Source organism: Oncorhynchus masou, chromosome 33 (genome assembly GCF_036934945.1).
Source record: "Oncorhynchus masou masou isolate Uvic2021 chromosome 33, UVic_Omas_1.1, whole genome shotgun sequence".
Lineage (NCBI taxonomy): Eukaryota > Metazoa > Chordata > Actinopteri > Salmoniformes > Salmonidae > Oncorhynchus > Oncorhynchus masou.
The window spans coordinates 22,309,704-22,336,135 of record NC_088244.1 but is presented as its reverse complement, the minus strand read 5'-3'; the positions used below and the strand labels follow the sequence as shown (position 1 = coordinate 22,336,135).

General features: G+C 41.2%; 1 protein-coding gene across 2 annotated transcripts in view; it reads left to right on the top strand.

Annotated features, from left to right (window-relative positions):
* Nucleotides 1-26,432, top strand: part of LOC135528024 (acid-sensing ion channel 1-like) — a 92,311-nt gene that overhangs the window by 62,336 nt on the left and 3,543 nt on the right. For both annotated transcript variants that reach the window (XM_064956783.1, XM_064956784.1), the window contains exons 3-10: nucleotides 19,505-19,655; nucleotides 21,597-21,724; nucleotides 21,895-22,045; nucleotides 22,143-22,199; nucleotides 22,323-22,476; nucleotides 22,709-22,800; nucleotides 22,921-23,000; nucleotides 23,218-23,319. In XM_064956783.1, coding sequence (XP_064812855.1) covers nucleotides 19,505-19,655; nucleotides 21,597-21,724; nucleotides 21,895-22,045; nucleotides 22,143-22,199; nucleotides 22,323-22,476; nucleotides 22,709-22,800; nucleotides 22,921-23,000; nucleotides 23,218-23,319 — 915 coding nt within the window. The remainder of the gene's footprint in view (nucleotides 1-19,504; nucleotides 19,656-21,596; nucleotides 21,725-21,894; nucleotides 22,046-22,142; nucleotides 22,200-22,322; nucleotides 22,477-22,708; nucleotides 22,801-22,920; nucleotides 23,001-23,217; nucleotides 23,320-26,432) is intronic.

Sequence of the window (26,432 nt, the reverse complement as noted above, 5' to 3'; positions counted from 1 at the left end):
TTGACTGTGTCACTGTCTGTCACCTTGATTACCTTGATTTTCTTTTATCTCAAACTTGCTCCTACTTTGTAAACTTTCATTCATAGGCTAGGTTGTAGCAACTTCGTGATGGGTATAGGGAAAATTTGAGTATCATGTAGTAACCTAAACCTATCGATGTTACATTGAGCTGGGTGAATGGAATATGACTATATGAATATGACAGTCATCCAATATGCTGTAATAGAAATAAGGCCATGCTCATACAATTTTTTTATCGTAATCTTAAACGGCACCGAATGCCACTGGTCTTGGGCCATTTGTCATGTGGTTGGAGGTGACAGAGAGCACATAAATTAGGGCCGAGCCTACACCTACTCTGTAAGTTAAATTTACGTGCTAAAAAGTAATAGAAACAAATTGAGAAAAATCTTCTAAATCAATTTCTTTCTCCTGTCTTGAATGTGGGTCTATAAATGCAATCTTTTAGACTTTCAGTCAGTGAATCAGGCCATCTCCATGGTAACCAGAGTCTCTTTCTGCTGTACAATGCCTCCAAAACTACCGCAAAACTGATGGGCTCTATGCAACACCCTTAAACAATTCCCTTAGGTAAGGGAACATTATTCCTTAAGGTAAACCCTTAAAAAAACCTTAAGATGTGTTATGCAACCGGGCCCTCAACCCCCACACCAGTCTGTGCTCCACAATGTCAAAACCAAGTGGGAATTCACCAAGAGGCATTTCTAGGAAATAGAGGATGAATAGGAAAATGGACAAAAATGGCAGTGTTCATTAAAGGAGTTGAATTCTATTTCTATGGGTCTGTGACCTTTGGATTGAATTAGGAAAGAGGAGATAACATTCTCTATGAGCCAACCCATTATGAAAGCAGTGCTGCCAAATCAAAACATTTGGTAATGGAGTGTACGCTCCAGTGTTCATCATTGTTAACTCATACACACTATTTTAATGGTCACATTTCTCAATCATACAAAATATGTTGCAAATGGAACCAATTATCTAAATCCAAACGAATGATCTAAATCCAAACCATGGTCATATTATTCACTGAGTGGACAAAACATCCTCTTTCCATGATAAGGATTGACCGGGTGAATCCAGGTAAAAGCTATGATCCCCTATTGATGTCACTTGTTAAATCCACTTCAATCAGTGTAGATGAAGGGGAGGACGGACACAGGTTAAAGAAGGATTTTTAAGCCTTGAGACAGTTGAGACATGGATCAAATAAATAAAAAATGTATCGGTCACATACACATATTTAGCAGATGTTATTGCATGTGTAGCGAAATTCTTGAGGGTGAATGGGCAAGACAAAAGATTTAAGTGCCTTTATCCATCGTATGGTGTAGCACTGGTTTGAGTGTGTCAAGAACTGCAACGCTGCTGGGTTTTTCACGCTCAACAGTTTCCTGTGCGTATCAAGAATCGTCACCACCCAAAGGACAGCCAGCCAACTTGCCACAACTGTGGAAAGCATTGGAGTCAACATGGGCCAGCATCCCTGTGGAATGCTTTCGACACCTTGTAGAGTCCAAATTGAATATGTTCTGAGTGCAAAAGGGGATGCAAACTCATATTAGGAAGGTGTTCCTAATGTTTTGTACTCTCAGTGCATATTCCAACAAAGAGAGACTGTCCACACTGCCCACCCTATTAGTGTGACTTTCACATGGTGGCAGTTTTGAAGCTCAGAGCCACAACCCATCATAACCTTTTTGTCAAAGTTGTGTGTCGCATAAACTGTCCTAATTAATTTTTTACCCTGAACCCTTGGCCGTCTACCAACTATCACAGCAGTTGGGAGGGTGAGTGAGTATGTTTTTGAGTGCATATTTGTGTGTGTGTCTTTTTGTGTCTTTGTGTGTGTTTGCGCGCATCCATGCATGTGGGTCTGTGTGTGTTAAGACCCCTGTGGGGATCGTCATCCCCTGCTGTCTGTTTTTCTCTGGCAGATTGCAGCAAGGAGCCTGGGGCTTCAGCTCTGAGCATTCATTTCACTGGACTGCCTGGACCACTCAGTGCCAAACACCATCCCCCTAACCAAACATACACACACACAGAGAAACAAAGAAAACAATACATTAATCTATTTAAGCTGTGTCTCTGTTTAAACGGAAGCCTTGTGCACAAAGCGAGGCACTTTCCCTTAACTTTAAACATCACAGTGTGAAAGATTCTCTGCTAACCGTTTCAATCAAATCAAACACATGCACAATTTTTTTAAATAAGTGAGTTGTTTATATGTTTTATAAGGGAGTTGCTTATATGTTTTATAAGTGAGTTGTTTATATGTTTTATAAGTAACAAAGTACATTTTATAAGTGGATGTTGTGTGAGAGAGTTTTTCATCAAGGAATGTCTTTCCAGCCAGACTTGCAGCTGAGGCAGCTAGTGCAACACTTCTAGTAGAGTATGGCTCATGATCAAGCTAGATCAAGGTTACTACAGCTTAGTCCTTGGAAAAGGTAATAGAAAGACAGTTTGATTTGGGATAATTTGCTTTATATTAATAAACCAAAACTAAAGAGATTCACAATCAATGTATTTTATGTAAGGTCACTGTGTGCTTGTGTCTAAAAACCTCTTGTCTTGTTATGCCATTTCCATACATTCACATCTTATTCTTAAGAGCTCAAGTCTGCTCAAACTGATTGTCAAGCTTTCAAAAATATTTTTTTAGTGGGAATCAAATCAAATTGCATTTGTCACATGCTTCATAAACAACAGGTGTAGACTAACAGTGAAATGCTTACTTACTGGCCTTTCCCAACAATGCAGAGAAACAAATAGAAAAATAATAGAAAGATAATAGTAAAAGTGTAACGGTTTTCTTGTGTCGAAGGAGAGGCGGACCAAAACCAGCGTGGTTATTATTCATGGTTCTTTAATAAAGAAACTATACATGAACAGACTAACAAAACCAGTAGCGTGCTGTGGTTCTGGGGCCTGGGCCTTCAGTGAAGTCCTACACAGTCCCACCCGAATTAATCCACCTCTTATTACCATCATTATGATGCCATGGCTCTAGACACTATACATTTAGACAGAAACGCAGAAAACCAGGCGTTGCGTCACCTTGAAATTGACATTTTTATTCAGAGAATTGTGTAACACTGGAGCCAGCCAGCAGGCGTACAATAGCCAACTCTAAAGCTGATTGGTTTACACTAAATTTTAATTTCCATTCACTTTAAGCTACAAGCGCCCACACTGTTGATTCTGAAGGCCTGAGGTCAGATGTTAGACCCCTGGCAACACATGATGGCTGAATATGATTAGATAAAAGATCTAACATAAAGACCAGCCCTCCAAATCTCAACCTGGGGCTGGAAGCAGTGCAACCAAGAGGAACGCTATGAAATGAAGAGTGTAACTCTTACTCTGGGGAATAATTTAATACATATTTGTGGGAAAATATATTTTAAAAAATATATATATTCTGATGATGTTTAGGCCAGCAGAGAAGGCCTTGCTGGCCCTGACGGCCCACCACTGAACAAAACCAAGAAATTTGAAAAACCAAAACAGCCCTATCTGGTGCAAACACAGAGACAGGAACAATCACCCACAAAACCCAACACCAAACAGGCTACCTAAATATGGTTCCCAAATCAGAGACAATGACTAACACCTGCCTCTGATTGAGAACCATATCAGGCCAAACACAGAAACACAGAAACAGACAAACTAGACACACAACATAGAATGCCCACTCAGATCACACCCTGACCAAACAAAACATAGAAACATACAAAGCAAACTATGTTCAGGGTGTGACAAAAAGGAATAAATACACATTGAGTAACAATAACTTGGCTATATACACTGGGTACCAGTACAGAGTCAGTGTGCAGGGGTATGAGGTAATTGAGGTAGATACAGTATGTATACTGAACAAAAATATTAACACGACATTTAAAGGGTTCATCCCATGTTTTTATGTGGACACCGAGGAACTTGAAGCTCTCAACCCGTCCCACTACAGCCCCGTCGATGTGGATGGGAGTGTGCTCGGCCCTTCGTTTTCTGTAATCCACAATCAGCTTCTTTGTCTTGCTGACATTGAGGGAAAAGGTTATTGTCCTGGCACCACACTTGCCAGGTCACTGACCTCCTCCCTATAGGCTGTCTGTCGTGGAAGTTTCCTGTATTACCAAATAATGAGAGAGCAAACCACACACAGGTCAGAGTATATTATAAAGTCCCATCTTTAATTATATATGAGCTTCACCATAGCCCTGTTCCTTTCAGATCAATTCAGTGTCTATAAAATTAATTCTGGAGTCAGGCGCGGCCATACAGTTGTGTGTGTACAAGGAGTACAGGGGGCACTAAGCACGCACCCCTGAGGGGCCCCCGTGTTGAGTGTCAGCGAGGCGGATGTGTTGTTGCCTACCTCACCAACTGGGAGTGGCCCGTCAGGAAGTACAGGATCCAGTTGCAGAGGAAGGTGTTCAGTCACGGGTCCTGAGTTTAGTGATGAGCTTGGAGGGCACTATGGTGTTGATCGCTGAGCTGTAGTCAATTAACAACATGCTCACATACGTTTTCCTCTTATCCTGGTGGGAAAGGGCAGTGTGGAGTGCAATAGCGACTGCGTCATTTGTGGATCTGTTAGTGCGGTATAAGAATTGGAATGAGTCCAGGGTGTCTGGGATGATGGTGTTGATGTGAGCCACGACCAGATGGTCATTTAGACAGGTCACATTCTTGGGCACAGGGACTATGGAGGTCTGCTTGAAACATATAGGTACTACAGCCTCGGTCAGGGAGATCAGCGCATGCTCTGAGTACGCGTCCCGGTAATCCACCTGACCCCGCAGCCGTGTGAATGTTAACCTGTTTAAAGGTCTTACTCACATCGGCTATGGAGAGCGAGATCACACAGTCATCTGGATGCTCTCATTCATGGTTCAGTGTTGCATGCCTCGAAGCGAGCTTAGAAGGCATTTAGCTCGTCTGGTAGGCTAAATGGCCTCATAAATGTATATACATTTGTATCATAGTTGGCCAGTGTCTAGATATTGTTTGAAATTGCTGTATGATGCAGCTACTCCTGTCTGGTGAGTTGAGCACCTCAAGTGTGTTGAATCCTTTGCGATGTTCTCACTCACACCTCCTGTTGGTTCCCTGTGACCGGCCAGGCGTTAAGGGTTATCTCGCCTCCCAGCTTGAACTCCGAGCTTCCTGTCGCTCTGCGATTCAGCAGAAAGTGATGCCGTGAATGCCGCTTGTTGGGGAGTCAAAGTTGCTTATGTGCACTATCTGGGAAACATATTAATCTCTTATGTGCTCAGGAACACCACGTGACAGCCTGGGAAATCTGGAGCCTCAGCAGATTTTTCTCAGCAGAGTGTGACATTTGTCACACTCAGGGAGGAGGTTTGCTCGGGGGGAAGCTGCCTGTGTAACGATGATAAATGAATACATTTTAGAGTACCAAAATGATAGGTGTTACATTAAGAGGAACTCACTGATTTAATCTTAGTTTCCATGTTGACTGATGAAAATCTGATGAAACAGATACTTTCCAGATGAACATTTTATACAAAACAGAGCATGCAGTTGAATAAAGAAAATACTCTTCTTATCCTTCAGCCAAACTTTGTCTTGTTATTGCCCTTTGTCTTGATGGTACAGGGCTCTATGAGTGGCACTGTGGTCTAAGGCACTGCATCTCAGTGCTAGAGGCGTCACTACAGACACCCTGGTTCAAATCCAGACTGTATCACAACAAGTCGTGATTGGGCGGCGCACAATTGGCCCAGCGTCGTCCGGGTTTGGCCGGTGTAGGCTGTCATTGTAAATAAGAATCTGTTCCTATCTGACTTGCCTAGTTAAATAAAGGTTCAATTAAAAATATATACCTAGGCCCACAGATGGGAATTGAAGATGAGGAGTGGAGAGTGGGGCAGTAGGGAAGCACATCTCAAACAGAATTTATCCACTCCTGCAGTGGCTCTGTACCTGTCTTTGAAGTTCCCTTAATTGGGTCATTCCACCTATTCAGTGCCTTTTGAGAAGTGTAACTTGATCAGAACAAACTTTTGATTTCACCAAGTTATATCATTCTGTCATAAAGTGCACATGTTCAACTTAATACAAAGCATGTTTTCCCATCTCAAGAGGTTAAATAAAAAAATGTATATAGTAAGTGCCTATTAAGTGCCAAATAAAGTAACAGGATTGACCGTAATAGGGTTGACCGTAATAGGGTTGACCGTAATAGGGTTGACCGTAACAGGGTTGACCATAACAAGGTTGCCCATAACAGGGTTGACGATTTCATCTTAAATCATCCATCAATCCCCTTGAGACAGAGGGAATGGAAGCTTATTCCACTTTCTTTTCCTCTTGTCCCAGCAACCAAACAACCAAACAGTGCTTTTGGCCAGACTGCCATGAAGCTTCATTGGAGGGAGTGTCAGAGGGCAGGTCTGTGTACATCTACCCGCATTGTTTACACTGTTGTATAGCAGACCCCACCGGGTGTGTGTGTGCGGGTGTGTGTGTGTAGGTGCACGTGCATGCATGTGCACAGTATTACATTCATATACATTATACGTTGGTGAGCCTCTGTACAATATTTTCTTCGTACGTAAGTGTATGTTTTGTTTATTTGGATCCCCATTAGCTTTTGCAGAAGGCTGTGCAACTGTGTCAGCAGCAGCAGCTGTGAGCATGTTTCTGTGGATATACAGTGCGTTCGGAAAGTATTCAGACCCCTTGACCTTTTACACATTTTGTTACGTTACAGCCTTACTCTATAATGTATCAAATATTTTTTTTCTCATCAATCTTCACACAATACCCCATAATGACAAAGTGAAAGTGTTTGCAAATGTATTTTTTTTAAACAACAGAAATACCTTACGTACATGAGTATTCAGATCCTTTGCTATGAGACTCGAAATTGAGCTCAGGTGCATCCTGTTTGCATTGATCATCCTTGAGATGTTTCCACAACTTGATTGGAGTCCACCTGTGGTAAATTAAATTGATTGGACATTATTTGGAAAGGCACACATCTGTCTAAATGAGGTCCCACAGGTGACAGTGCATCTCAGAGCCATGAGGTCAAAGGAATTGTCCGTACGGCTCTGAGACAGGATTGTGTCGAGGCACAGATCTGGGGAAGTGTATCAAAAAATGTCTGCAGCATTGAAGGTCCCCAAGAACACAGTGTCCTCCATCATTCTTAAATGTAAGAAGTTTGGATCCACCAAGACTCTTCCTAGAGCTGGCTACCCTGCCAAACTGAGCAATCGGGAGAGAACGGCCTTGGTCAGGGAGGTGACCAAGAACCAGATGGTCACTCTGACAGAGCTCCAGAGTTCCTCTGTGGAGATGGGAGAACCTTCCAGAAGGACCACCATCTTTGCAGCATTCCACCAATCAGACTTTTATGGTAGAGTGGCCAGATGGAAGCCACTCCTCATTAAAAGGCATATGACAGCCCACTTGGAGTTTGCCGAAAGGCACCTAAAGGACACTCAGACCATGAGAACAAGATTCTCTGGTCTGATGAAACCCATATTGAACTCTTTGGCCTGAATGCCAAGCATTACATCTGGAGGAAACCTGGCACTATCCTTACGGGGAAGCATGTTAGTGGCAGCATCATGCTGTGGGATTTTTTAAATCAGCAGCAGGGACTGAGAGACTAGTCAGGGTCAAGTGAAAGATGAACTGAGCAAAGTACCGACCTTCATGTCTTAAAGTAATGATGGACTGTCATTTTTCTTTGCTTATTTGAGCTGTTCTTGCAATAATATGGACTTCATCTTTTACCAAATAGGGCTATCTTTTGTATACCACCCCTACTTTGTCACAACACAACTGGTTGGCTCAAATGCATTAACAAGGAAAGAAATTCCACAAATGAACTTTTAACAAGGCACACCTGTTAATTGAAATGCATTCCAGGTGACTACCTCATGAAGCTGGTTGAGAGAATGCAAGGCATGTGCAAAGCTTTCATCAAGGCAAGGTGGCTACTTTGAAGAATCTCAAACATAAAATTTTATTATATATATTTTGGTTACAACATGATTCCATATGTGCTATTTCATAGTTTTGCTGTCTGCACTGTTATTCTGCAATGTAGAAAATAGTAAAATATAAAGAAAAACTCTGGAATTAGTAGGTGTGTCCGAACTTTTGAGTGGTACTGTAAGTAAATTGTAAGTAAATTGCACACACACACACACACACACACACACACACACACACACACACACACACACACACACACACACACACACACACACACACACACACACACACACACACACTACCGATCATTATCCTAAAATACATTCTAGGAACTGTGCAGTGTGCATTAACCAATTAACCCCTTGACTCCTTCTCAGCAGGGTACCAGCTAGACAGCCAATCAGCCAGCTCTGAAACACAACAAACTGCTCTCCACACAATTTTGGTCTGTGTGTGTGTCTCGTTCTGATTATTTAAAAACACCGGAGTACCTACTCACAATAAAGTGCTCCAAAGCACTGATGGATGTGTGTTTGGAGGACAGAATGTTCTAGAACACTAGCTACTGACTGAGCCGTAATACTATGGCAAAAACACACATGATCATGATTGACAGCTCCCCGAGAGAGACAACTAAATAAACTTTTAACACTACCGTGGCTCGACTCCACCTTACAAAACAAAAGCGGACTCAATAAACCTTTGAAAGAATCTTCTCATGGCAGCGATTCTTAGAGGCAGGGCGTAAAACAGGATCCCATACATCCACTTGATTCAGTCAAGCTCACAGATTAACCCTGCAGATAGAGACTCATAGCAATTCTCTCCTAGAAACCCTGCATACTGTAGAGGCCTACTTACTTCTCCTCAGGCTGTTTATCCATTGATGTTTACTCAGCTGTGTATGAGGAGGGGACATAGCACTCTGGAGTTATCTGCTGAGATGGCCTCTGTGCCCGGCAGAGCTCTCCCAGCATGGTGAGCGTCGCTATTGTAGGTGCACGGCAGAACCAGTCAGCTGATTCGTAGGCGATGAAAAAATATGAACGAAACTGACAGGTTGGGGTTGGAAGTCAGCTTGTGCTGTGCATGTATTTATGGTTGACTATATCAATAAGGCGAAGGGTGTCACTGGAGGAAAGCTGGGGCAGCACAGCAGGAAACAAAAGCTGCCATTGAGGAATAGCTGTGACTGTCTACATAGGTAGACTATTCACTTTAATTGGATGAAATTACCAGATATACTGTACAGTTGAAGTCGGAAGTTTACATACACCTTAGCCAAATACATTTACACTCAGTTTTTCACAATTCCTGACATTTAATCCTAGGAAACATTCCCTGTCTTTGGTTAGTTAGGATCACCACATTATTTTAAGGATGTGAAATGTCAGAATAATAGTAGAGAGAATGATTTATTTCAGCTTTTATTTATTTAATCACATTCCCAGTGGGTCAGAAGTTTACATACACTCAATTAGTATTTGGTAGCATTGCCTTTAAATTGTTTGACTCAACTTAACTTGGGTCAAACGTTACGGGTAGCCTTCCACAAGCTTCCTCCAATAAGTTGGGTGAATTTTGGCCCATTCCTCCTGACAGAGCTGGTGTAACTGAGTCAGGTTTGTAGGCCTCCTTGCTCACACACTTTTTTCAGTTCTGCACACGCATTTTCTATAGGATTGAGGTCAGTGCTTTGTGATGGCCACTCTAATACCTTGACTTTGTTGTCCTTAAGCCATTTTGCCACAACTTTGGAAGTATGCTTGTGGTCATTGTCCATTTGGAAGACCCATTTGCAACTAAGCTTTAACTTCCTGACTGATGTCTTGAGATGTTGCTTCAATATATCCACATACTTTTCACTTCCTCATGATGCCATATATTTTGTAAAGTGCACCAGTCCCACCTGCAGCAAAGCACCCCCACAACATGATGCTGCCACCCCTGTGCTTCCCGGTTGGGATGGTGTTCTTTGGCTTGCAAGCCTCCCCCTTTTTCCTCCAAACATAACAATGGTCATTATGGCTGTCATGATGCTGGCCTGGGGGTAGGTTTATGACAGTCATAAATGCTCCCTCCCCCTTTTTCCTTTCTCTACCCTACTGATGTGATGTGACTATTGAAAATCCCTTGGTTAACATAGAGATTCTGGGAACATCAGAAGGTTGGGGGAAATGAATCATGTTTTGGTAATCCAATCAGTTGAACATATGCGTTGGTACTTAATGAATATGATGTCAGTTCGGTTGTCATCTGAGACATTCTCATCAATGATATGATGACTTAAACGGTACAGTGGAAAGTCTACACATTATAGTTATCAGATTCACATGGAATTGTTGTGGAATTTAAATGTTTGAATATGAAATTATTTGTGAGGGGATGAAATGTGATTTTAGCTTCTAAAATGTGAGAATTAGGTTTTCACGAGTGAATTAGGCCCGACTCAGTTGCCCGCCCACGTGAAGAGACTTTAGTTTGGTTAACTTTGGTTATAAACTATGAAACACACCCTCCTCTCCCTTCCTATATAAAACATTGACGACAATATAACTTCCTGTTCAGGGTACATTAGGATGACGATCCGATGTGAGAAGGGTTCAGATAATAACTACAGAATGAAGCCAACCTCAGCGTGAGCTTTGGTTGAGAATGGTATGAACTTTGAACTCTTATTCGCTACAGAAGTGATACAGTGCCTTGCGAAAGTATTCGGCCCCCTTGAACTTTGCGACCTTTTGCCACATTTCAGACTTCAAACATAAAGATATAAAACTGTATTTTTTTGTGAAGAATCAACAACAAGTGGGACACAATCATGAAGTGGAACGACATTTATTGGATATTTCAAACTTTTTTAACAAATCAAAAACTGAAAAATTGGGCGTGCAAAATTATTCAGCCCCTTTACTTTCAGTGCAGCAAACTCTCTCCAGAAGTTCAGTGAGGATCTCTGAATGATCCAATGTTGACCTAAATGACGAATGATGATAAATACAATCCACCTGTGTGTAATCAAGTCTCTGTATAAATGCACCTGCACTGTGATAGTCTCAGAGGTCCGTTAAAAGCGCAGAGAGCATCATGAAGAACAAGGAACACACCAGGCAGGTCCGAGATACTGTTGTGAAGAAGTTTAAAGCCGGATTTGGATACAAAAATATTTCCCAAGCTTTAAACATCCCAAGGAGCACTGTGCAAGCGATAATATTGAAATGGAAGGAGTATCAGACCACTGCAAATCTACCAAGTCCAGACCTGAATCCAATCAGGAATCTGTGGAAAGAACTGAAAACTGCTGTTCACAAATGTTCTCCATCCAACCTCACTGAGCTCGAGCTGTTTTGCAAGGAGGAATGGGAAAAGATTTCAGTCTCTCGATGTGCAAAACTGATAGAGACATACCCCAAGCGACTTACAGCTGTAATCGCAGCAAACGGTGGCGCTACAAAGTATTAACTTAAGGGGGCTGAATAATTTTGCACGCCCAATTTTTCAGTTTTTTATTTGTTAAAAAAGTTTGAAATATCCAATAAATGTCGTTCCACTTCATGATTGTGTCCCACTTGTTGTTGATTCTTCACAAAAAAATACAGTTTTATATCTTTATGTTTGAAGCCTGAAATGTGGCAAAAGGTCGTAAAGTTCAAGGGGGCCGAATACTTTCACAAGGCACTGTACCTCCTAGCTGTTGGGTTAGCAACAGCAGCTGCAAACGTGGGCTAGGAAAGAACAGACAGAGTATCCCTTCTACCACACAATGACGTTACTGCAACGTATCCAATTTACCACCAGAGACATTCTTCCAAGGACAGGAAGATCTCTGTTGGCCAACACGACCAGCATCTACAACCAACCTACCGAAGCGCAGCTCAGAGTAAATATTTATTGCATTTTCCTTTTCCAAATGGGCGGTCATTTAGAATGCATAAGATTCTGTATTTGCGATAGAGTAGCTGCCTACAGCCCGTTAGAGACATGGCTTCTACCTTTGTTCTTCAGTCTTCCTGCTCTTTCCCTCAAACCCAACCCCCTTTTCTTTGGGTAACCAGCTGTCATATCTGTTCCATCCGCTAGGGATGTTTTCCTTTATGACATCATTTGTAATCAATGTATGGTTCATTCTGTGTATATGTAATTCTGTGTGATTAGTTAGGTATTCAGTAAATACATAATTGAACCCAATTTTGAATTGCTGATTCAACTTGTTAGCCAGGGTTCGTGAAGATAACCAAGAATTTACAACATTGAGATGACACTGAAATAAGGTGACGATTGATATTGACTGCTATTGATGTAAAATATTGCTAGGTCTTTAAGAGTTTATTCGGAAGATAACTGCTCTATAAATATTATTTTGTGGTTGATTTCTTTGGATTTTCCCATGATGTCAAGCAAAGATGCACTGTGTTTGAAGGTAGGCCTTGAAATACATCCACAAGTACACCTCCAATTGACTCAATTGACTCAATTGGCTTTAGAAGGTTCTGATAGGCAATGACATAATTTTCTGGAATTTTCTAAGCTGTTTAAAGGCACAGTCAATTTAGTGTATGTTAACTTCTGACCCACTGGAATTGTGATACAGTGAATTATAAGTGAAATAATCTGTCTGTGAACAATTGTTGGAAAAATTACTTGTGTCATGCACAAAGTAGATGTCCTAACCGACTTGCTAAAACTATAGTTTGTTAACAAGAAATTTGTGGAGTGGTTGAAAAACGAGTTTTAATGACTTCAACCTAAGTGTATGTAAACTTCCGACTTCAACTGTATCTGCTTTGCTTCACAGTTGGTGATATCGTATACGATTTTATCCACTAATAAAGCGTATACGACAGAAATGGAATGCTATGTATCTTTATCAGTTCAAATCTATTTTGTATCTTGCTATCTAAAGTTAATACCATTATTCACTGTAAATACAACAGATTGGTGGAAAATTGTAGTTTATAAACAGGCAGACAGACAGGGAATAGCCCAGTCCCCTTACTGTTTTCCACCTTACTCAAGCCTCATTTGGGCTCACTCTGGGGGGAATCATGGCTTTACTGCTGCCTTGGAGATTTTAGGGAAAATTGTATGTATCTGACAGAGAGTTTTCCTGCAATCCAAACACATTCTTTATCTAGTGTTGAAATCCACATGCCCGACATTCACCAGGGGAGGCCTAATACAATTGGCTGAAAAATAGCCCGTTTTTAACAGGATTTTAGTATGCTCGTGTTTAAATATGGAGATATTTTCTACTCCATCTCAGAATAAACCAGCAGGGGGTGGGGGTAACAGGGATCATTTTACTATTTTTTTCTCACCTGCCTTTTCCCAGTGTTGAAAGATGTATTTTTACTTAGCATGTCATGGCACTTTGGCCAGTTTTCCTCCAACCATAGAAGACAAGGTAGGCTTCAAGTTGCCAGTTATAGTCTCTCCCTGAAAAATACCGTACAGAAGATTCTACCCAACAGTGTTACTCACCATTTTATTGGACTTGTGTTGTTGAGACCCCCATGCAGTTTTACGTTTCTCTTTACGCTGTGTTGTTTTATTGCCTGAGTACTAGAGGGTGAATACACTATAGTTGATTTATCAACGAATAGCCAATCTAACTGCTCTATTGTTCATTGTTTTTTAAACGATTCTTGCAATTACTCTTCAAATATGTATCACAAACATAATGCATCTACCATTATACATGTAACTGCTAAAATAATAGAAACACTCAAGTAAATGAGGGAAATAAAGTATATTGAAAGCAGTTGTGGTTCCTGAGTTAATTAAGCAATTAACATCCCATCATGCTTAGGGTCATGTATACAAATGCTGTGCAGGCCATTATTTTGGTTACCATGCCTATGCACCAATCCACAGGGCACGAGTGGTCACTTAATGGTTTGATGAGCATATAAACCATATACAATGGCCACCTCAGGCACCAGAACCCAATTGAACATTTATGGGAGATTCTGGCATGGTGCCTGAGACAGCGTTTTCCACCACCATCAACAAAACACCACAATATAGAATTTCTCATGGAAGAATGGTGTCACATCCCTCCAATAGACTTCCAGACAGTTGTAGAATCTATGCCAAGGTGCATTGAAGTTGTTCTGGTCGAGGTGGCCCAACGCCCTATTAACACACTTTATGTTGGTGTTTCTTTTATTTTGGATGTTACCTGTATGTCGATGCAAAAAGTATCCTGACCCCAGCTCACATCATGCATATATTTTGGTCATATCCTAATCCGTATAGTGGTTTGATACATTTAAAAAAAGAATTGCTGAACCTTTGACACAAATTCACTCTCTGCAATATCTGCAATGCCCTCTGAGGTTAACTCAACCAAAAGTGGTGTCTTTTTCCCTCCTAGTAACAGGCTTTATACGTCTTAAGTGGAAGAATACTCCCCCTCCTTCATATAATATGCTTCCTTAACTCTCTCTCACCTCTCCCCACCCCCTTCTCCCTGTCTCTCTCTCTCTCTGCCTCTATGTCTCTCGTCCCATGCTATGATGCTATCACCTCTGAAGGTGATAGATACTGAGAGTCGTGGCAGTGTCTGGGAGTGGATGAGAGTGGTGGAGAGGAGTAGAGCGTCTCTGTCTGCCTTTCAAATATTAATCAAACTTAGCAGGAGGGGGAGAAGATGGAAAGGAGTCCACTGGGAATATCACATCACAGCTCAGAGGAGACGGTGAGGAGAGGGGAGGGATGGAGGACAGAAATAAAGGAGCAATTAAAGGAAAGAAACACTCATTGTGTGGGAGATTAATTAGAATTTTCAAAACCCATCCACTGGGCACACACTGGTTGAATCAATGTTGTTTCCTCATCACTTCAATGAAATAGACATCTGCCTAGTGGGCAGGCTTGCGAATGAAAGAATGTGGGTTTGTGATGGAAAGCTGAAAAGAGGATCCATCACAAGGATATAATGCAAACAATGGCGCTGCCTACCACAAAGCTAATGATTGTAGCAATGAGTCAAGTTATTCTGACAGCCTAAATTAATTTGAGGATTTAACTGAGTTGCAGAACATCAAGGCATGTAGTGCGGGATCTCCCCTGCAAATCATCTAAAGTGGAAAAATACAAGTAAACAGCTCCTGCTCTATTTATTCTCTTTCTCCTTTGTTGTCAATTATGTCTGAGGTCCTGCTGTCCCTTTATCCATGAACTGGTCATTAGACAACTCTTGCAGACCTGTCTGGCTCAAGGTACTATCTGACAGGAAAGCCATTGGAAGTGGCTGGTATGGGATGATCCATTCATTACCAGATATATTATGCAAGCTGTGACCTGTGACAGCAGACTGTGTTAAACTAAACAAATTACTTTACTATGATTTCTGTACAGGGTTTTGTACAATTATAGACAGTTGAATGTACTGTATGGTGTTTCATGATGTTGACATGAAAAACACAGTAGGTTGTTGACATCTTTATACACCACTTTAAGAAGCAGGCTGTACTGTAAAAAGGTATTCATTTGGAGGAAAACATTTTAGCTATTCGCCATGTCAACATTTTAGCTCTACACCATGTCCACATATTTTTTTGTAGAATCAAGATGATGTGTGACTTGCTGGTGACAGTTTATGGATCTCTCTTTTTACTGCTGGAACACAAATTAAGGGGAACACTTACTGTGTGGCAGGCTTTTATATTGCCATCTTCCCTGTGGAGGCCTGTGGTTCACTTCAGTTCACTTGTTCCCGACAGTTGTTGTTTTTGTGACAACATTTGACAAGTAACTATTGAGCCTCTATGCTTTTCAGTCATCATTAACACACTCAGCTTGACACACACACACTTGAGACACACACACACACAACCCACACACACACACACAACCCACACACACACACACATACACACACTCATTAAATCCCCTAGCCTTGGTATTTGATGTCCTGCATGGGAAGACCTTCAGTATTACCCAAAGCTTGTCATTAGTTTGGTGAGTCAGCAGCTGTTGTCCAAACACACACAGTCGATAACAGGACAGTGTACTGCCTGTATTCTGACATTTGCATCAAGAAGAGCCTTTGAGCTGCAATCTCTTTCCCTCACAGAAGTCAGTCAGCACTCAACAGTCGAGAGCCTCCCTGTTTTACTGTTCTTGGTTTGCCCTTCAGTTTGGGCAGAAAAGACAGATGGAACCTAGAACAGGAGAGACAGGTCTCAGGTTGGCAAGACTGATCTGAACTACGGCATTAATGCATTTGAATTGGCATACTCCTTCAATGAGCACAATTAACAATGCATAAATCTGTTAAATCTCCTGCCTGTTGCCTGTGTTTTTAAGTTTTCATTATATCTTAACTAAAGTTCAACAAAGTCCGTTTATCTATCAAGTTGGCTGTCTTGGGAGTTGTTCCAGATTTTCCAGATTACTTAGAACGCCTGCTGCATCAACAAGCAAATAACAACATTAGCACTCTCTGGAAAAAAGATTATGCTTGCCGACCGCCGACCGGTCACTGCTGCCTGACACATGGCTGCTACTACCATTTAAATCGCAATCTCTTTGCCGGCGCTTCGGCTGTTTAATAGAGCAGCATAATAGCTGAGCAAGTGTTTGCACTTTACAGAGACTGTTCTAAGTCTCTGAAACGTTCCCTCATAAAACAATAGAGTGCTAATGGATTAATTTCCCCCTGCAGAGGCATCCTTTAACAGCTGGGGTGTATCAGGTCTCCTCCAACAGCCAGGAGAGTATGTGGATTAGTGATTTAGGACTTGTTCTACAGTCTGCATCGCCTGTAACGAAGGAAATGCACATTGTATATCATTAACTACAGGAGAGTGCTAAGTGCTTTTCTATGGCGGGAAACACACTTTGAATGATAGACACTGATTGACTACAGGGCACTCCAAAGATTATAGACTGCAAACTCGTTAAGATCTTTAGGGCGGGTAAAGAGGATTGATTTCTCTGTAAAGTAGTCATTTTAATGATTTGCCAACAAAGGCAGCAGAATGTAAAAGGAAAGATGAACCCAACAACGCTAGAAGAAAACTATTGGCCTAAAACATTTACATATTCACAAAGGAAATGGAACTTTCCTTCACTTTTCTTCTTTTGGTGTTCAACTGTCAGTGTAGCCTGTCATCTTATAGAGTCAAGCGTGTATTATGAGTCACTGTCAGATCATGTAGGCCAACTGTAATGTGGCTTAGATAGCAACGTGCACAAAGACACAGACTGCACGCCACACACAAATTCAATCATTCCTTCGGGAACATGCATTACATTGTAATACATAAAAATCAAATTCCAAACTTCAGAAAAGACATGTTCATTCATTAATGTATTCATAAGGAACAGGCCCTAGTTGACATCACACACTCATTCATTGATTCATTTATTCATAAAGAGCATCTGGCACTCTGACCTTACACAGTGATTCATTCATGTGTTCAGAAAGAACATGCACTCATTGAGGTTAGATGTAAAGGCTAACATAGAACTAACATATGGTTAAGTAACTTCCCCATATGCCATTAGACTCTGCAGAGTAGACAAGTCTATAACGATGCCAGTCAAAGTTCAGCGGAGTGGATGAAGGGAGGGAGGGAGGGGGGGTAGCATGAAGGACGAAGGAGTGGGGTAGTGTTGATGATGTATAAAGAGAGTGTAAAGGAAGTAGGGACATGTGTGAGTAAGAGATGGGTGGATGGGTAGAAGCAGAGTTGATGCAGGGTTGAAGCAGAGTAGAAGCATGTTACAGAAGGCATAGAAAATATGGAAGTAGAGTGTGAGGTAGTACAGTCTTTTTACTCTAACATTGGTTGAGATTAGAAACCTATTTTCTTGTCTACTATGCAATGATGACAAAAACATCCTCCAGAATACTCACATACTCCATTCAGTGTGTCTGAAAACATCAGTAATGAATTTACCCCACAGTGATTTCCAGTCACTCTACAAGCCTATAGCTGTGTAGCAGTCCCTCACGACAGAGAAAGCTGAACATTGATCCTGTAATTATCAGCCAGTGTGTGTGTGTGTGTGTGTGTGTGTGTGTGTGTGTGTGTGTGTGTGTGTGTGTGTGTGTGTGTGTGTGTGTGTGTGCGTGCGTGCGTGCGTGCGTGCGTGCGTGCTTTTTGCATGCATGTGTTTGGTTTTTCTATCATGTGGACCAGAATTCCTCACAAGGATAGTAAAACAAGGAAAGATCTGACAAGTGGGGAGGATTAGAGTTACAATTAGGTTTAGGGTAAGGAGTTCGGTTTAGGTTCACGATTAGGGAAAATAGAATTTTGAATGGGAATCAATTGTTTGGTCCCCACAAGGATAGTAGAACAAACGTGTGTGTGTGTGTGATGATAGATGGCAAGGCTGAGCTGTTTAACAGCACTGTCCAAACTCAGTCAAAAATCATTGTGTTTGTCAGCCCTCTCTCTATTCACAGATGTGTCATGTTGCTGCATACGCTGAGCAATGGCCCGCTCCCAGCTTCAGAACAGCACAAGTTACTTTATAGTTAATACAGACAGTGTCATAATTACAAATTACTTATGACTTACAGTAGACATGAGCATAGTTCCATGCTGTTGTTTATACACTGAACAAAAATTTAAACGCAACATGTAAAGTGTTGGTCCCGTGTTTCATGAGCTGAAATAGAAAATCACAGAAATGTCCCATTATGCACCAAACGTATTTCTCTCAAAATGTGTTTGCATCCCTGTTAGTGAGCATTTCTCCTTTGCCAAGATAATCCATCCACCTGACAGGTGTGGTATATGAAGAAGCTGATTAAACAGCATGATCATTACACAGGTGCACCTTGTGCTGGGGACAATAAAAGGCCACTTTAAAATGTGCAGTTTTGTCACACAACACAATGTCACAGATGTCTCAAATTTTGAGGGAGCGTGGAATTGGCATGCTGACGGCAGGAATGTTCGCCAGTACTGTTGCCAGAGAATTTGGTGTTCATTACCATAAGCTGCCTCCAAAGTTGTTTTAGAGAACTTGGCAGTGCGTCCAACCGGCCTCAAAACCACAGACCACATGTAACCATGTTAGCCCAGGACCTCCACATCCGGCTTCTTCACCTGCGGGGTCGGCTGAGGAGTGGGTGGGGGGAGGGGGGTGCTGAGGAGTATTTCTGTCTGTAATAAAGCCGTTTTGTCGGGGAAAACTCATTTTGATTGGCTGGGCCTTGCTCCCCAGTTGGTGGGTCTATGTCTTCCCAGGCCCACCCATGGATGCACCCCTGCCCAGTTATGTGAAATCCATAGATCAGATGATTAGGTAACCCCAAACCCAGGGGAATACCCTCATCACCCCTGGTAATGTGGTGTCTAATGTGGACTAACACTGACCCCCAGTGGCAAGTTACAGTAAGGAACAAAACTGGATTTATAGAAACTATTGAGCAGAGCCATACATCTGAATGAATATGGCTCTGCTATTGTGAGGGACGGTTCCAGGACATCTTGTCTGGCTATCTCATCCCTTTCATATTTCTCATCTTTCTCCTCAGGTGTTCACTCGCTATGGGAAGTGTTACACATTCAACGCAGGAGGCGAGGGCCGCACCCCTCTCATAACTACCAAGGGAGGGATGGGGAACGGTCTGGAGCTCATGCTGGACATTCAGCAAGATGAGTACCTCCCTGTGTGGGGAGAGACAGGTGAGGACAAAAGTGTGTGTATGTGTGTGTGTGTGTGTGTGCGTGTGCGTGTGCGTGTGCGTGTGCGTGTGTGTGTGTGTGTGTGTGTGTGTGTGTGTGGGTGTGTGTGTAAGTGTGGGTGCTTGTGTGTGTTCATTACACAGCAATCATAATCTGCTGCTGAAAAAACGTATGTGCTATGGCTTTACATCCTCTGCAATATCATGGATTGAGAGCTACCTATCAAACACAACACAGAGGGTTTTCTTTAATCGAAGCCTCTCTAACGTCAACCAGGTAGAGTGTGGTATACCTCAAAGCAGCTGCCTTGGCCATTTCTATTTTTACTAATGACCTACCACTAGCATTAATTAAAGCCTGTGTGTCTATGTACACTGATGACTCAACATTATACACGTCAGCTACCACAGCAAGTGAGATCACTGCAAACCTTAACAAAGATCTGCATTCAGTTTTAGAATGGGTGGCTAGCAATAAGCTAGTCCAAAATATTTAAAAACCTTAAAACATTGTATTTGAGACAAATCAATTACTAAACCCTGAACCTAATCTAAATCTTGTAATGAATAATGTGGAAAATTAGCAAGTTGTGGAGACTAAACTGCTTGGTGTAACCCGGGATTGTACACTGACATGGTCAAAACATATTGATCCAATGGTTGCTAAGATGGGGAGAGGTCTGTCCATGATAAAGCTCTGCTTTCTTGACATCACAGTCAAACAAACAAGTCCTACAGGCCCTAGTTTTAATCACACCTAGATTACTGCCAAGTTATATGGTCAAGTGCTGCAAAGAAGGACTTAGGAAAATTACAATTGACACAGAAAGACTGGCCCTTAAATGTACACGGAGGGTTAATATCAAGAACATGCGCATCAATCTCTCCTGGCTCAAAATAGAGAGATTGACTTCATCACTACTTGTCTTTGTGAGAGGTATTGACGTGTTGAAAGCACTGAAATGTCTGTTCAAACACCTAACTCACAGCTCAGAAACCCATACATATCCCACAAGACATGCCGCCAGGGGTCTCTTCACAGTCCCTAAGGCCTGTGACACACAGTACTACATAGAGCAAAGACTACATGGAACTCTTTTCCACATCAGGTAACCCAAGCTAGCAGTAAAATCAGATTTAAAACACAGATAAAACAACACCTCACGACTGTGAAGAGACACACACTGACGCATGCACATTCACACACACACACTCTGGCACTCATCCTACACACACCCACTCATTGGAATATTGTAGTATTGTATAAAAGAAAAGAAAAAAAGAAAAAAACGTACATTTGTAATGATTTAGACCAGGGTTCCCCAACTGGATTTTAATTTGACACGGAGTGGTTTTATTTGGCCCCCCAAGTTATCTGAGCAAAAGGAAAAAAAAAAAGTTTTTTTATTGTGTGGAAATTTCAGTGTTGGACATAAAAGACTTTAAAAAACCCAGGAAATCAGCTCCAAGTGATTTTAATTTAAGAAATCTGTTCCCAATTATTCCCATGCATAATAGTGAGACACGTGATCGTATACAAATGTAAGCAAGGTTTGAAATTATTATGTTTTAGTCAAGCATTATATCTGTTTGGGCTTCTTGTGATCAATTTGCAGTCTACAAATTATTTGCAATTATGTTCCGGGCCCCCGACCATCCTCTCCAGAATCAATTGGTCCACAGTTTAATCTAGTTGATGATCCCTGATGTAGACTATTGTTTTGTTGTGATGTGTTGTTTTGTTCCTATTTGGACCCCAGGAAGAGTAGTGGCTGTCTTCGCAACATCTAATGGGGATCCTAATAAAATACTAAAATACTAAATACAGCTCACATGTGTGTTGCTCTATCCAACAGACCTCTGTATCTGTCTGCTGGAGCCAGTGGGTTCACTAGTTAAATAAGCCATATGCATGGATGGTGCACTGTTCCCCTCTCCACAGATGAGACCTCATTTGAAGCTGGGATCAAAGTTCAGATCCACAATCAGGAGGAGCCACCCTTCATCGACCAGCTGGGCTTCGGAGTGGCACCTGGGTTCCAGACCTTTGTCTCCTGCCAGGAACAACGGGTCGGGACATTATATTTATTTGCACAACTTTATTTAAACAAAATAGTAATACATGTACAAATGCTACTGTAAAGCACAACCTGTGTGACTGTTGTAGTACACCTATTCAATTGTAGTTGTACTGTAGCTCATACTGTATGTGTAACAGTTGTCATGTGTGTCTATTCCAGCTGATATATTTGCCCCCACCCTGGGGGGACTGTAAGGTGACATGGATGGACTCAGAATTCTTTGAAACGTACAGCATCACCGCCTGCCGTATCGACTGTGAGACGCGCTACCTGGTGGAGAACTGTAACTGCCGCATGGTGCACATGCCTGGTAAGTGAACTCTACCACCCAGCCGTTTACCTAGTCTGGGCTATTTAAGTTTTCAAGTTCAACTTAGATTCATTGATTAACAACTCTTTATATACAGGAGATGCCCCATACTGCACCCCTGAGCTGTACAAAGAGTGTGCTGATCCAGCTCTTGGTAAGCAATAGATCCAGACTGCTGTTTCGTAGTCCATAGCAACTATATTTTCATCTCTACATCACTTACATTGACTAAAAAGAGAAGAAGTGTTAATGCTGCAGTATTACTCTTTGCTCCCAGACTTCCTGGTGGAGAAAGACAATGATTTTTGTGTGTGTGAGACGCCGTGCAACATGACCAGATACAGCAAGGAGCTGTCCTTCGTCAAGATCCCCAGCAAGGCCTCTGCCAAGTATCTGGCCAAGAAATACAACAAGTCAGAGCAGTACATAGCGTGAGTCTAATGTTTCAAACACCAGATAAAAACTTTACAGCGAGTATGGAGTACATAGTAAGAAATGTAATGGCAAAGAAATTTGATTGGGTCTTTGGCCCTTGAATCTCTCACCCTCCAGTTCCATTTCCAATACACATATTTAGTGCAACTAAGTAAAGATGTTCTCTATCAGAAGATTACGTAAACTGTTTGCTGTTTAGATGTTGAATATGGTATTTTTCTGGAACAGTGATAATATCCTGGTTCTGGACATCTTCTTTGAGGCTCTAAACTATGAGACGATCGAACAGAAGAAAGCCTATGAAGTAGCAGGACTTTTAGGTATTTCACTGATTTTTAAAAAACAATTAATTTTATTTTTAGGGATACTTTGTTGGAAAAGTGTATATTTTGGAAAAGTTTATTATCTTTGATAATCTTGTCCTTGTCCGTTCTTCCCAGGTGATATTGGTGGTCAGATGGGTCTTTTCATTGGAGCCAGTCTCCTTACTATTCTGGAGCTGTTTGACTACATCTATGAGGTCATCTTTTCATTCTCTCTAGTATTTTCCATTATGCTTTCTGTCTCACTCATTATCGTAATCTCTTGGAAAAGCAGAATTAAACATTTATGCTTTTTACAAATAACTGTCGAAGAGGCAGACACACTCCGAAATGTCCACCTTTTCTCTTACCAGCCCTTGTCTCAAATCGACAGCTTCACTGACCTTTGTCGTGTGCATCTGTGTTTCATCACAGGTGATAAAGTACAAGCTCTGTCGATGCTCAGAGAAGAAACACAAGCACAGCAACAACAACGACCAGGGAGCTGTTCTGAGCCTGGAAGATGTGAAATGTCACGTCAGTAACTTTCACTAAACATTTGCAGCTCTCAGAATGAAGCAGCCATATTCCTTCATGTCGAAACATCTCAATGAAGGATTTCATGTGTATGAAGCCAGGTTTTTTGTGTAAAATAAAATGTGTTCTAAATTAACGTGCAGATGTAGGATCTTAATTTGAGTCCGTTTGCTATAGCAGAAAAATAATCCTGCAGCACAGGAAATGTGAATTATTATGGCGATTATAATTAATGGACCTTTTTGTAGAGGAAAGTCAAGTCTGATATTTCAAAGTGTAAATTGAAAACCTCAAATCTACTACAAGTTTTAAATAGCCTGCATTATTAAGATCCTACATCTGTACCTGATGAGTTTCATGGATGTGTGTGTGGGGGGGATATATCTAGTTTTGCCTCACACTCACCAGAATAAAAGACAATCAATTCAATGATCGTCGAACCAATGTTGTTTCAACGTAATTTGTCATGGTAACCAAATTTCAACATAGACAAACTTTGTTTAAAATATGTTGAGTTTGTACCTTTAAAACAATATCAGATCTTCAGCGTTATTTCCACTACCAAAAAAGAAAACTACAGGCTGGACAGCACCTCCTACTAGGAGAATTGATCCATCTACAGCTACCTTTTGGTATCCCATCCAGGTTTTTAACCAAGCCCAGCCCTGCTTAGCTATGATATTTGTCACTCAATATTACCAATGTGCGATTGTTAGAATGATCGTTGAGAGATCCCCCACTTAAAAATGAAGTAGATTCACTGTTCATATCAAAGTCATTCCAAAGAGTAGGTTTAACAGAGCAAATGAAATGTGACCATAATTCATCACTCATATTTCATCAATGATGCTATTTAGGCCTTTAAAACATTTCAGTTATCAACATCTATTGTTTCAATTCAACCCAGAATGCAACTAAAAATAGATAATACAATAGGCCTAGAGTTTCAAGCTCTGGTTGATCTCAAATTGAAGGATATTTAGTGATGTGAATTGTGTTTGGTTGACAATGCAATCAAATATCAACATTTGAAGATGTTCTCTATCATCTGCTTAGATAGTTCCATCTGTGCCACTGACTCAGTCTGGCTTTAATTCTATTTTGTCTACAAATTACTGATTGATGTGTTGGATTCAAATCTCAATCTCAACCTAAAATCTAAATTAAAGAATAAGACTAAATCAAATCTAACTTGATTTAAAGTGTATTTACACTGAACAAAAATATAAACTAACTAAAGTGTTGGTCCCATGTTTTATGTGCAGAAATAAAAGATCCCAGAAATGTCCCATACGTACAAAAAGCTTATTTCTCTCAAATTCTGTGCTCAAATTTGGGCTCATTGATCACTTGCACCATGTACAGTACCAGTCAAAAGTTTGGACACAACTACTCATTCAAGGATTTGTCTTTACTTTCACTATTTTCCACATTGTAGAATAATAGTGAAGACATCAAAACGATGAAATAACACATATGGAATAATTTAGTAACCAAAAAAGTGTTAAACAAATCTAAATATATTTAATATTTGAGATTCTTTAAAGTAGCCACCCTTTGCCTTGATGATAGCTTGGCATTCTCTCAACCAGCTTCATGAGGTAGTCACCTGGAATGCTTTTCCAACAGTCTTGAAGGAGTTCCCACATTGGCTGCTTTTCCTTCACTCTGCGGTCCAACTCATTCCAAACCATCTCAATTGGGTTGAGGTCAGGTGATTGTGGAGACCAAGTCATCGGATGTAGCACTCATCACTCTCCTTCTTGGTCAAATAGTCCTCGCACAGCCTGAAGGTGTGTTTTTGGGTCATTGTCCTGTTGAAAAAACAAATTATAGTCCCACTAAGCGCAAACCTGTTGGAATGGCGTATCACTGCAGAATGCTGTGGTAGCCATGCTGGTTAAGTGTGTCTTGAATTTTAAATAAATCACAGACAGTGTCACCAGCAAAGCACCCCCACACCATCACACCTCCATACTTCACAGTGAGAACCACTCATGCAGAGACCATCTGTTCACCTACTCTGCGTCTCACAAAGACACAGTGGTTGGACCCAAAAATCTCAAATTTGGACTCATCAGACCACAGGACAGATTTCCACCGGTTTAATGTCCATTGCTCGGGTTTCTTAGCACAAGCCATAATCTTCTTATTATTGGTGTCCTTTAGTAGTGGTTTCTTTGCAGCAATTCAACCATGATGGCCTGATTCATGCTGTCTCCTCTGAACAGTTGATGTTGAGATGTGTCTGTTACTTGAACTCTGTGACGCATTTATTTGGGCTGCAATCTGAGGTGCAGTTAACTCTAATGAAATTATCCTCTGCAACAGAGGTAACTCTGGGTCTTCCTTTCCTGTGGCGGTCCTCATGAGTGCCAGTTTCATCAGAGCACTTGATGGTTTTTGCGACTGCACTTGAAGAAACTTTCAAAGTTTTTGACATTTTCCGGATTGACTGACCATGTCTTAAAGTAATGATGGACTGTCATTCCTCTTTGCTTATTTGAGTTTTTCTTGTCATAATATGGACTTGGTCTTTTACCAAATAGGGCTATCTTCTGTATACCACACCTACCATGTCACAACACAACTCAAAACCATTTAGAAGGAAAGAAATTCCACAAATATGTTTTTAACCAGGCACAACTGTTAACCTCTATTGGGGATGATAGCGTCCCACCTCAACAACAGCCAGTGAAAGTGCAGGGCGCCAAATTCAAAACAACAGAAATCCCATAATTAAAATTCCTCAAACATACAAGTATTTCACACCATTTTAAAAATAAACTTGTTGTAAATCCAGCCACAGTGTCTGATTTCAAAAAGGCTTTACGACGAAAGTACAACAAACGATTATGTTAGGTCAGTACCTAGTCAGAGAAAAACACAGCCATTTTTCGAGCCAAAGAGAGGAGTCACAAAAAGCAGAAATAGAGATAAAATGAATCATTAACCTTTGATGATCTTCACCAGATGACACTCATAGGACTTCATGTTACACATTTGTTTGAAAAGGTCTCAGTTTACATTGGCGCGTTACGTTCAGTAGTTCCAAAACATCTGGTGATTTTGCAAAGATCCACATCAATTTACAGAAATACTCATAATAAACA